Genomic DNA, 13,982 nt, shown 5'->3' with positions numbered 1-13,982 from the left:
CTGTCCGCATCCCTCTGAAGGTTGGCTCCGAGAACCCCTGTGAGGACTGCATTACAGCATTTGAATCTCACGGTTTTAAAATAAATATATGAACACCACATACTTTTTTTGTTGTTCCTGTTTTGCCCTCTCTCTCGCTCTCTCTCTCTCTGACAGCCTTTGGCTGTTTTTATTTCTGAAGAGAGCACAAGCTTAACGATTTATCACCCCCCATGTGACATTCACAAGTCAGAGCCTTAACCCATCCTCTGCTCTCACCATGAAAGACCTCTCTGTACCCCTGGAGAGAGAGAGAGAGAGACATCCTTTTGTCCAAATATGCTTGGCCTGGAAGAATGATCACTAGGCACAGGATGTCCAAAAACCATGAACAACACAGCACCCTCCCCCACATCTCCCCAAGTGTGACAAAATGTTGAAGTGAACTGGTTTAACATACAGGCAAATGTGTAGTCTGTGATTAGACTTTCTAATGTTTATATTCCCACAAACAGCATGAACCATGATGCGGTACAGGAGAGGATTAATCGGTCATTTGTTCCTCCTTTGCTTGCTCCATTTTAAATGCAAACACACTAAACCACGACATTTCAGAGGGGAATCAGCCTGCATGCCATGAGCGAAAAAGATTTTTTGCTTAAAGTCAAAAAACGTTGAACTTAAGGCTTATGAAGTGCTTTAACTGGCAGTATAAGAGAGAGGTGAGAGAGGGGCTTTGGTTCAGAGACCCTTCAGAGACCTGGGAGCACTATTATTTCAAGTTTCTATTGATCAGACTAACAATCAGAACTCCTCACTCTCATAGAACGTCATCACAAGTTTCAAAAACATCACAACTAAACAGTAACTATGTCCACAACTTTACAAGGCATCTTTTCCTGTCTGCAGCTCCTTATACACTGGTTTCACTGGGCTAGTAAGCAAAGTTACAGGGATTCTGAGAATCCAGATACTAGTTACAGGCTCCAGTCTGCATTCCATTCAGGCAAGAGTAACTGGAGCAAGGTCAAATTAATGCTGAAGTAATTCTGATAGCACTGAGAAGTGTGTGTGTGTGTGTGTGTGTGTGTGTGTGTGTGTGTGTGTACCAGCCCAGACAATTTCTCATTAATAACTAAAGGAAAGCTACTGTTCCATGATACTTCCAACAACAACATGGCAATGCTAAGGGGAAAAACCCACCACCAGTCACAGTGGGCCTTCCACACCATGTCAGACAGTCCCGGCGGTCTGGGACAAAAATCCTCCAGGTTCACGCATCAACCCACTCACCCCTGATATGTGGGCACGAATCTCTTCATGGCACAACATTCACTAATAAAACACATGCACGTGCACGCACACACCAGAGAGGGGAATTACACCAGAAGCCTGTTTCTGACTGGTGAAACACAGACCATGGCAGAACTCATGTCACGCTGACCTTAAAAAAAAAGGTGTGTGACATGATCAACTGTAAGTGAAGAGCAGTCCCACGAGATCTCAGACACAGTGCTGTTCTTATCAGTACAACACAAGTTGTCATTGTACAGATGGAACCTGCAGAGAACAAAAACTACTCTTGTCGACTTGGTGACAGGCTCTGAATATTCACCACATTCATTTTCATTATCATACTGTGACCAGGCATTTTGTCTTGAAAATGAATCACCTTTGAACAGAAAATTCCACTGTTAGCATAAAGAACCAGTGCCAGACTGCTTGGCCTCCCAAGACACAGCTTTGTGGAATGAACTTTGTGATTTTCTTGCACACTTCCATTATCTGAAAGAGAGGGAATTTCCACAGACCTGTTCATATGAGTATCGGGTGACTGTATACGTCTATAAAATAGGAGTGTCTTCATAATGAGTGTGAACTTTAATAGACTGGTTACTGTGGGCAGAATAGCAGTTTTTAATAGCTAGATCACTGCTAAATGCTTTCTAGTGCAATGCTGGAAAAAAAGGATGTATAAGTAATAGAAAGAACAGTATATGTTGGCTTTTTTGAGCCACTAGAAAATTGAGTTGACGTGACACAAGTTATTTTTCACACTGAGTATGCTACTGCTAACCATATGCTACTGCTAACCCTAACCCTACGCTTGAACATGGAATGGATTCTGGTATTCTTTCCGATCTGAACGTTTTCCCCACAGAGCAAGAATTAATACAATATATAAAACCATGCATTGGTTTTGATATTATTTCTGCAAGGTCTGTGACATGCAGTAGGATACAAATAATCAAATAATATCCTACATGATCTTACTTACAAGCTGAAGTGATGGACAACTTCGTCATAGCAAAATCACAAGCAGTCATTCTCAGAAAATCATATTTACATTTGGTGTGTGTTTATTCTTTCCCTGCTGAATCAAACATTTGTGCCTGACCACGACTTATCGGACTGTGACATTTGCGTACTGATATGGTCCTACAGCAGACAGGGTCCATGATATCATCATTTTTTAATTTTGTTCATGTTCTCTGTACGCTCCCCCATAGTTACAGTATCCTGACTCAGCTACATGTACAGGGTAGGGGTGTAACAGTCATGTACCGAAACTGAACCAAAGCAGTTCTGTGGAGGTTTTTTGTTTGTTTGTTTGTTTTTACCTCAACCGTTCTTAGTGAGGTTTCCTCTTTTTTCCTCCAAATTTTAAATCACAGAGAATATACAGTATATTGTTAAGTAGGTCTAAAGCAGAGCATGCTACACAATTTATGATTTTGGTCATTAAGAATAATGTTAATCATAATCTTAAGTTGATCTTTTTCTTTTTATTTCGCACTTCTCAGGTAAATATAAGCATTGTGCTTATGATGTGGTATGAGTATACTGAGGAGATGATTACAATAGCTTTAATGACAATGGCCACTGAGTAACCATTTTAAATAACAACAAAAACACATGGTGTCATCAGTCAGAGCACATACTGATGTACAGCCGATAAATCGCTATCAGCCAATATTCGTCTTGTTAACTGCCATCGGCCTATCAGCAAATAAGGTGACATTCACTGATGTTATCTGTTGTGTTGCATCAATTTTGTGCTGGCTAAATGTTGTATTGTTTATTTGCGGTCTGACTCGGACAAGAGTAATTTATTTTTAATGAAGATTTCTTTGTTTTCCTCACACAAAAGGGGGGATAAATAACAACAAAAACAAAACAAACAACAGCAACAACAAAAAAGCATCGGTATCAGCATTGGCTATCAGCCAAATTGCTATTTTAAACATCAGTACCGGTATCGGCCCAGAATTTCACAATTGGTGCATCCCTACAAATAATATCAATCATACTGGAATATTCACATAAAAGAAATAAAATAAAGCAGTTCTCTAGGCTTTTCTGACCTGGAGCTTTGTGTTGTGATGAAGCAGTCGTGCACTAATGTGTAAAAGCTCAGAGCGGTCATTAGTTTGCGGTCATCACGTTTTTTTTTTTTTCCTGAAACAGCTTGAGTGACAGTCCCATTGTCCAAGTACAGTTATTTTACATTGATTTTCAAGAGGGACTTTAAATTAACTGTTACTTAAGTTCAGTTTTCTTGCAGTCATTTAATTGAGAAAGAGCCTTAAAGTAAAATATACTGATGTAGATTTGTTTCACTCACTGTCATGGATATAAGTGTTAAAATAACTGTTGCTGGAGATTGTTGCTGAAGTTTTCTTACACCCATTTTCTGCAGGAACCTTAAAATAAAAGGTATTGAAAATTACTTTTATTTGATTCTCATTTTGTGAAGAGCTTTTTTACTGTTTGTATTAAATTAGTTCTTTTGCATTAAATTTGAACTTGTTTAAATTAAAAAGACAGAAAAATTTCAGTTCTAAGTTGGTTCAATTTTCTCTTTAGCCAAACCATGATTCAAACGAAACCATGACCTAAAAACCAAGCAGGTGCATACCAAACCTGAATATGGTGAACAATCACACCTCCACTAGAGGCTAAGTTTTCTTTTTGTGTAGTTAATGAATGAAGTAAAACAAACTCAAAACCATTACTCACATTAGATCCAGCTGAGTAATAAACAGCTGGCAGTTACAAAGAAGTGTGGAATGTCAATGCAGTGGTACAGTTCCTGTGTGTCACTTCCTGTGTAAATAATTGACTTCAAAGCATAGAAAATTACACCTAAACCTATGGTAGCCACAAAACACATCTAACAAACCTTTCCCTCGGAAAAAAGGGGGAGCAAACAGGCAGGGGGTGGGGCGGTGGAGGTAAGGGGTGTCCAATTTCTGGTTTGTTCTTAATTTTTTTTTTTTTTAACTTTTTCCCTTATTTTTTCCTTTTAATTACACAAGTTTACAGGAAATCATTGGGTTGCATGGTTTCCCTCTCTCACTCCTGCTCTCTGGACTCAGTAATTCAACCCAAATGTGCCTCACTCTGCTGCACTCACATCTTGAAAATGTTTTTCCATCATGTCTGGATTTTCTCCTCTCGCTCGATATTTTTCTACTCATCTGTAGAAAAAACATAATGCATCAAGGCTGAAAGTAGGCTTCCTCCACACATACACACACACACACATTCTGTGTGTCCTCAGATTACTCCTCTCTGGGGTAAAACGGGCTGGTGGGTGCCATTTACAGATAATCTCATCTGTCCATAGACATTTCATTTCTTTATTCTGGATGATCAAAGAAATGCAGTATAAATTACATTAGTTTATTATCATTGCCTCTGCATTGCCATATGAGTCAAGTCTGAACCCAGAACACACAGTGCTGATGGAACCGCTAGCGATTACAGTCAGAAGGGAGAACTCCCTGTGCAGTGAAGGTAAATGAACATGTATTACTGAGTAATAGCAGAAAATTGAAAGGTCTCTAAATTTCAGTGGCACAGTTATGGACTCTAGATTTAGACTGTCACACCTACCAGCTGGCCCAGAAACACACCATCAGATCCTTCAGCTTGGCTCCACAGGACAGAGCCATCAGTGTATGAGAAAAACTCTTCCAATGTCACTCCAACACAGCCGTCTCACTAAAGATTAGCTGGTTTGAGATTCAGCTCAGAGAACTTCAGTATCAAACTTTCCTTATGCAGACACATGAAATGAACACACTGTCTGTGTATAAAGTCAATCACCACTGCCAGCAACAAATAAAGCAAGACAGTCTCCCACTAAAAACAAACAAACAAACACAGCACAGAAACTACTGCAGGACAAGGAGAACAAACAGCCTTGTGGTTCTGCATCTACATAGTAAATGAATACATACATAATCAAGCCTGTCAAACACTAATGATCATCTCACAGCAGGTTCACATTAAACACACCACATTCACACACTCTCTGGGACACTGGTCTGCCACACAGGAATTTCAGTCTATCAGCTTTAGGCCACAGCATCACAGCAGTCTGATGTCATCTTCATTCTTTCCTATGCAAAGGCCCAGTTTCTCTCATCACCTTCTGCTGTATTCTGAATGATTTGGTAAGGTCCCTGCTATGTTCTCAATGATTCAGTCGTTCCCTGGAAAAATGGCTGCTCTTATCAGAGTTTTCTAAGGAAAGGATAAACCATCTAAGAACTCTGCTAACAGCAGTGCTGTCAAGCCAGATCCACTGCTTGAAGATGTCAGTCAGTAAAAATCACAGACTCCATCACCTGAAAACACTCTCAAAGTTGAATTTTTAAACAAACCATTTCGAAGACTTGTTTACTCACTCTCTGCAGGTCTGATTGTGGTCTCTCGCATTGGAGCTGGGCTTCTCTGCTCCGTGGTTCCAGAGTTAGCACTCACTGCCGAGGAGAAGCTGCTCTCCGACTCTCCCACAGGAGATGGCGTCTCAGCCTGTCTGTCCGGAGGTTCCTCTTGCCTCCTGGTCAAGGAGGGGGCCTCCTCTGCTGGGCTGGGGGGCTCAGACCTCCTGTGGGACAGCTCTGGGATGCGGGAGGCAGAATGAGACAGGTCAGCTCTCCTGGGCAGAGCCGAAGGTTCCTGGGACCGACCAAGGGTGATCTCCGCCCGTCTGTGAGCAGTCATCTCTGAGGATTTGGTGGAGTGGAGCGAGACCTCTGGCCGTTTCAGGCCAAAACGGCTGACACCCACACTGGGCGAGCTGTCAACCTGTTTGGAGGAGATGTCGATAGAGATCTCTGACCTACGAGGCGCCTCTGAGGTACGTCCAGAAGACAGCTCAACCCGTCTAAGGCTGGTTTTGGGCGAGCGCTGGTTAGAGGCCTCTGATGCATGTTTGGAGGTGTAGTCTGAGTTGCGACTGCCCAGTTCATGGAATCGACTGATGGAGGAGGTGGAGGAGCGCAGAGGATTGGTTGTTCTACGGGAGAGAGAGGAGGGGTTGGTCGATGAGTCGACCTCCTCAACTTCAAATGACCGCTTCAGAGCTGCAAAGAAGAGATATCAAAGGAACTTTAAATAAAAGCACATTTCAGGCAGTTAGACAGAGCGATATCCTGTTTGTTGATTATCAATACAAAAATCACATATAACACAAACTCCATCACATGTAATTCCACTGGAAAGATTCTTAAGCAAATATTGTATTTACTTATTGCATTTCAGTATTCATAAAGCAATGCCTACGGAACGCCGACTCAACATCCTCGTGCACTGCTTTACATTGTTAGAATACTAACAAACTGTATGTTTTTAAACTGCAATAGTTGTATTAGCCAAAAATCTTTTTAGCTTCATGTTAAATCAAGTTGAAAGACGCTGACATGGAACAAGCATTTCAAAACCTGGACAGTCAGTTACGCTGCTACTTTGCTGTCCAGTGTGTAATCGACAATCGGCAAAATTTAGTAAAGGAGGTAAGAACGCTGAATGCTCCAAGATTGGTCACGGAGCGGGATGAATTAATGAAGAACAATACCTGATTTTATAGTCTTCATATACTTTGCCAACATTGTGGTTTACGAGTTTCTATAGCGCTATGAATGGGGTAAACTTTCATCTACCTGTCCACCTGGCTGTGGATTTATGGGTAGCGCAGAACGTCACATTCTTGTTCATTCTTCCGGTCCTTTATGTTAAATGTTCATCACATTGCCTGACATGCACATCGTTAAATACTCTCTGATAACAGATTCCTGTCAATCCGCAAGTCATCACATGTATTCAATCTTGACTCTCCTTCACTTGCCAAAGCTGTAAAAATACGAAAATATAGGCCCTGGCAGGAAAATGTCAATTTTGATACGAAATTCGCTGTATTTCCACTGCAACGTCATATAACTGGACAGGTCCAAATTCGTGATTTGGTATTAAGTTTTACATTAGGTCATCATGTTTCTCTTGCTCTCAACCAAACATCTGGTGATTAATGATTCCTGCGCATTGTCACAATCAACCATATGAGCTGACTTTATCTGAAGACAGACAACGTAGTTATAAAAAAGACTGCGTAAACTGTATCGCGAACAGTTGATGTCAACTGATTTGGTTTGTCAGCTGACCGGATAAACGAACAAATGTAAAACTATTATATTAAGTATAGCAATGAAATAGTCAACTTGTTTTGTTTCTTCTTCTTCTCATTACACTGATCTTAAAAATCCAACCAACTGCCCTCTTTAAACCAGCGTCCTACTATTTATTCTTATTATCATCAGTAAGTTTTAAAAAGTTGTGTTTAATGATATACAAATCCAGTCACATGTGACACACTCACGTGTAGAGCTGCACACTCCACCTAGAGTCCTAAAAACTACACACACACACACACACACACACACACACACACAGTCTTTAATATTGGAATGAAGGCATAGGAAGAGATCAACACCCCCAACTTGCTACAGTAACCATTTTATAAAAAATAATACACATGATAAAGACACAGCAATACTACACACAACCTGGGGGGTATTCCAGAAAGCGGGTTTACTGAAAATTCTGAGTAGTAAACCTCCTAATAGAAGAGCCCTATATCTTTGTTTTGCAAGGAGAATGAAACCATGGGACCCTTCCATTAGGAGGTTTACTACTTACTCTGATTTAATTAACTCTGACTTTTCACTAAACCTGCTTTATGGAATACCCCCTTGCACTGCCATCCATAAAAACACTCCACATACACAAAACTCCTGTGTAAACACACACACACACACACACACACACACACGTGCGTGCGCGCATATTCGTGCATGCACACACACATACACACATTCACAGAGTGTGCATTCTTTAACTGGAGTAATAAAAAAATAATTAATGTAATGATGTACTGATTTAAAGAAGGCCCTTAGATGCAAATAATTAAGGGGCTGAATTGGAGTGTGATGGTGAAGTGGGAATTAACTGTCACTTCCTATTAAAGCACAGTTTCTCTGCAAGCAAAACAGTGTGGGCTAACAGTGAAAACGCTCCAGCAGGAGGCTAACCTTCCAGTGGGCAGTCTTAACATTAGTCTGAAATTAGCTCACTAACTGACAAATCCTGCTTTGTGCAGTTGCCCATGCTCTTGAGTGGGATTAAGAAAGTGCATTGCTGTGTTAACACTGCAGTGGGTGTTAGGTGGATTAAGAAAATGCATTACTATGTTAACACTGGTGTTAGGTGGATTAGAGATGCACACTGCATGGGCATTAGGCTACATTTAATCATGTAGCTGTCCTTGGTATAGTCAACACACAGCTGGCCCTGGTATAGAACTAACACACAGCCTATATGCTCACTGCAATAAGAATGACACCATAGTCATTCTCTTACCACAGTGTGAAGACAATATGAAGACAGTGTGAAGACAGTATGAAGACAGTGTGAAGACAGTGTCAAGACAGTATGAAGACAGTGTGAAGACAGTGTGAAGACAGTGTCAAGACAGTATGAAGACAGTGTGAAGACAGTGTCAAGACAGTATGAAGACAATGTCAAGACAGTATGAAGACTGTGTGAAGACTGTGTGAAGACAGTGTCAAGACAGTATGAAGACTGTGTGAAGACAATGTCAAGGCAGTGTGAAGACAGTGTCAAGACAGTATGAAGACAATGTCAAGACAGTATGAAGACTATGTGAAGACAGTATGAAGACTGTGTGAAGACTGTGTGAAGACAGTGTGCAGACAGTATGAAGACTATGTGAAGACAATGTCAAGACAGTATGAAGACTGTGTGAAGACAGTGTCCAGACAGTATGAAGACTGTGTGAAGACTGTGTGAAGACTGTGAAGACTATATGAGGACTGTGTGAAGACTGTAGGAAGACAGTTAGAAGACAGTGTGAAGACAGTATGAAGACAGTAAGGAGACAGTGTGAAGACAGTATGAAGACAGTGTGAAGACAGTATGAAGACAGTGTCAAGACAGTGTCAAGACAGTATGAAGACAAAGTCAAGACAGTGTGAAAATAGTGTGAAGACAGTATGAAGACAGAAAGGAGACTGTGAAGACAGTATGAAGACAGTATGAAAATAGTGTGAAGATAGTGTTCACCTCAAAGCAAAAAACTTCAGTTCAATACGCTGTGTGTTTCTCCTGAGCTCCAGGGTGGGAGGGTGGGCGACTGTGACTGTGTGAGTTTCACATGACACATTCTGTCAGGGGGTGTGGTGGGGGTATTTCAGAAGGATCCAGACAGCCCACTGCCTCATACTGTAGCTGGATTAAAGGGGACTGCTATGGAGGGAGAGTGCGTGTGTTCTGTCTGTCTGCGTGTTGTGTTTTCCTCTGGAGAGGGTGTGTGTGGAGATGTGTATGGTCTGAAAGCACTCCCCTTTTCTCAGCCCCACAGAGACAAATGTTTACATTTACATTTATTCACGTCAGATGTTTCCATCCAAAATGACTTACCAGTCAGTGACACAATCTCACAGAGTTCAACAGGAAAATTACAACGGATTGTTTCTTGATTTTGGACTAGAACATTGGACAGAAAATGAACAAGGAGCTCTGTTTTTCAGCTAACTTCTCTTTCCTGTCCTGGGAATGTGCAAGCATGGACTAGGTCATGTGACCCAGCTCAGTGTCTTTTCCTAAAACCCTGAAGCCTCCGAGTGACCTTTGGTCTGAACGCCGACCGTTTTCTCACGGGCTCTGTCCTCATATAGCCCTGGCCGTGATGGACAGATGAGAGACAGAGGTTTGTATATGGTGCATTCAAATCTCTCAGCCTGGCACTGCATTGCTTCACCAAAGCTAAACTCATCAGAAATACATTTCCCTCTGACAGACAGCATGAAACAGACTAATCACAGAAAAGAGTTTTCTCCATTAAAGCAGAGCAATCAAGACAAAGAGTTTTCTCTCTCACTGTAATTGCTTGTCAGTAATGAAGGATTTGCCAAGAAAAGAAAGCCCAACATCTGTTGTTTAGCTAAATAAAGTGCAACAAAAAAGGATGAGTCACGCTGCTATTTACATCAAATCTACTTCAGATCATCCCAGTTCACATTTAGGGCTGGAATGAATTGTGATGTGTCACCCTCTAGTCTTATAGGAGTCTCCAATGTAAAAACCAATGCAATCAGGTGGTCAAACGCCTTTAGAGAAGAAAACAAAGTGGAAACAGCGGCGAGGTGCAAGGGCCTAAAAAGAGGGACTCATACAATGGTGCACTGGGCCCGACTGCGGGCTGCACAGCAAGGGGGTCGGAGGAGGGGGGGTAGTCTGCATGATGCTGTGGTGAGAATCAGGGTATGTACAGACAGATTGGAGACATGGGCACTCTCTCTCTCTCCCTCTCTCTCTCTCGCTCCCTCTCTCACACACACACGCACACACACAGCTGCAGTGGAAGGTAAACACAGGCATGCATGTGGGTGTGTTTGCATGTTTACTGAAATATATCAACCTCAAGGCCAAAAGCCTATCAAAGCTGCAGGATGTGTGTGTGAAGTCTGATCACAGAGCTGCACAATATGTGAGTGAAGTCCGATCACAAATCAGGCATGAGAATAAGGAGTGAAATCTGCAGCTTTCTCTCTCTCCCACAAGCACTCCTCTCCTTATCTCTAAACCTTGCACTGAACAACTAAATCATTCCAGTCATCTGTCCATTACCTTGGGCCTGCTCTTTAACACCTCTCCTCTCAGCTCCCCTGTTCTGCCAAAGCTAATACTTAGTGTACATACCAGTGTATACAAAAGTCCAGCAAACCCCCCACTGCCGTGAAACGCATATCTAGCCTAGTCACTGACTACAGTGTTTTTGCCTTTGCATAAAAACAGTAAAAATTTAAATTCCCAAAACTCTTTTAAAGATTTAAAGTGTATGCAGAACTAGCAACCTGTCCACCAGTAAATGTGTGGGGCAAAAAAAAATGTTGAAAATTAGAGTGAAATGTTAGTATAAACATCCTTCAGTGCATAAACAGTGAATAAATGAAGCTAAATAAACACATTTAACAGGACAGATGAGGACTCCTGATCTCTGTGTTACTATAGTTTAAATAAGACCAATCACCTATGTGTTATCAAGTCATGAAGGAGCTCAAAATGAAGTCTGAAATGTAGAATTTATTTTTGTTGTTTTGGGGTAAAATAACAGTATGATGTCACTTTCCCCAAAACACTAATTTTCACCAGGCACTTCCTGGCACTTCTCACCTTCTCACACTTTTCACCTAGCACTTCACCAGAGAACAGAAAGCTGACTGAGGAAAGTCAGTTTTCTTGATGTTGACTGAAAGTCTGAAACGTCGTTCAGAGCTTTTCTTGGCGTTGTCTGTAAGCCAATTCGGGCTCCTGTCTCCAACTGGGTCTGATCTTCACACTTGATGTCCTAGAAAGATGCAGGAACACTGGAGCTATGCTGTGTTAACCAGAGGGCTGTACTACAAAACGAGGTAACTGGTTTATCCAGGTAACTTCTGGTTAAGTTAACTCAGAGTAAGTAGTAAACCTCCTAATAGAAGAGCCCTATGGCTTCATTCTCCTAGCAAAACAAAGCCATAGGACTCACTGTGATAAACTAGTCGCTGTGATAAACTGAAATCACTTTGGACCTGGGATGATCCTGTAAACAATGTAATCAAAAATGACTCACAACTCAGCTATGACTCCTTTTGTTATTGCTAATCACTCGATTCAAACTCATATGTGATATATATATATGTGTGTGTGTGTGTGTGTGTGTGTGTGTGTGTATCTATATATATGTGTAGCCACTGTGGCTTTGTGGTTAGGCGCTAACCTCGCAATGTGAAGGTCAGAATTTCAAGCCTGGCTGAGCCACAGTTGACATCAGCAAGGGCATGCAGTCAAGTAAAGTGCTACACTGCCACATTCAAAGTCCCTGCAAAGGGCACTGCCTTAGCCCCTAAATAGGGGAGTCCTTGGCACAAAAACAAACAAACATATATATATATATATATATATATATATATATATATATATATATATATATACATACATATACAAGGGTTTCTGTTAGGATTGTTTCTTGCTGGTCCGCTGTCTGGAAGGGATTTAAATAACAGTCTGTGTTACAAACGAAAATATAATTTACACCTCGGTTGACAAAAGAATGACAACAACCTCAAATCAGCAGGGGTGGACAGTAACGAAGTACATTTACTTGAGTACTGTACTTAAGGATATTTTTCGAGTATCTGTACTTTACTTGAGTGATATTTTTTTTGGAAACTTATGACTTTTACTCCACTACATTTGAAATACAAATATTGTACTTTTCACTCCACTACATTTCTATAAAAGTTCTTGTTACTCGTTACTTTAACGCATAGCTTTGAAGTCAGCGGACAAATTTTCTTTTCTAAAATGCAATTGTGTTCATCACAGGGGAAAAACCAATCACAGTAAACTACTCCAGTGCTGTCAGTCAAGTGCGTGCTGCATTTTTTTTAACAACTGAACTTGGCGGTTTTACTGATGGCTACTACAATGGAAGAATAAAGATTATAAAGATAAAGATTCCTCACCAGAGCAGCCATGGCCATATCTTAAGTCCATGTCTGAGATTTTTGAAATCAACTGGTTTCCAAGCTAATTGCTTCCTGTATGCGTACGGAAACCAGTTGGCTTGAAAACCATTTGGGGCATAACACCGGGTCCTGTGTGAATCCACTGCTGATGCATACTAATAGTTAGCTAGCGAAAATGCCAAGTTAACGTTACTAACAAAAATCCTTTCAAAAATATGTTTTAATCTTGTCAGGTAAACACAGTAATATTTGTGAGGTCAGCGGATTCACATAGGACCCGGTCCCAATAAGACGAGGGGGGCGGGAATCAAGCGATGACGATGGTCATCCAGCTGTTTCACATTTCAGACAATGCTATGTAGTAGAAGTAAAATTAACCTAGCCTACAACATTATGACGTGTTTATCCTTTTAAGGCCAGTCTGAGTTAACCTAGTGCCTGTTTAACTGAAGCTATTCACTGTCTTTTATAGAGGAAGCATTTGGTTCAACTGTGTTTCCATAGGCTTTGTAGCATATTCCACAAGCTTTTTATTCTACAGGTTCTGCAAACAAGTAAGTGCATTCAGTAGGTTGCTTCAGAGTCATTAGATTCTGTAAATGCATTGTTGCAACAATACAACAATGCGATGACATTAAAAAGAAAATGTACTTTTGAATACTTAAGTATTTTTAAAAGCAAGTACTCCAGTACTTTAACTCAAGTAAAAATTAAACTGAACAACTTTTACTTGTATTGGAGTAATATTTGACCAGGAGTATCTATACTTTGACTCAAGTAATGGAGTTGTTTACTTTGTCCACCTCTGCAACTCAGTTTAATGAACAGTCACAGTCAAACAAAACAAACAGTAATGATTGAGCAAAACCTCAACATTAGCCACTAAAATGTGGGCTATTATGAAACATCTGTAACCTGAAACATCTGTAGCATGTTTAAAAAAAAAAGGCAAGGCTTACATGGCATTAAATGTAGCTTACAGGCTACCAGGTAACATTTTATTTTCTCCTTTTTTTCGTTATGGCAAAGTCCTCTGTTGCTGACTTCAAACGTGTCCAATGTGTCTTTGCGGCTTGCAATATCCTGTTTAGGGATAGCCTTCATTATAGCTACGTTTTGTATGAG

At 40.8% G+C, this 13,982-nt stretch overlaps 1 protein-coding gene across 2 annotated transcripts in view; it reads right to left on the bottom strand.

Annotated features, from left to right (window-relative positions):
- Positions 1-13,982, bottom strand: part of septin9a (septin 9a) — a 68,970-nt gene that overhangs the window by 28,833 nt on the left and 26,155 nt on the right. For both annotated transcript variants that reach the window (XM_030783335.1, XM_030783334.1), the window contains exon 3: positions 5,676-6,356. In XM_030783335.1, the coding sequence (XP_030639195.1) occupies positions 5,676-6,356 (681 nt within the window). The remainder of the gene's footprint in view (positions 1-5,675; positions 6,357-13,982) is intronic.

The sequence above is a fragment of the Chanos chanos genome, chromosome 8 (assembly GCF_902362185.1).
Source record: "Chanos chanos chromosome 8, fChaCha1.1, whole genome shotgun sequence".
Classification (NCBI taxonomy): Eukaryota; Metazoa; Chordata; class Actinopteri; order Gonorynchiformes; family Chanidae; genus Chanos; species Chanos chanos.
The sequence above is the reverse complement of the archived record's forward strand: the minus strand, read 5'-3'. Positions and strand labels throughout refer to the sequence as shown.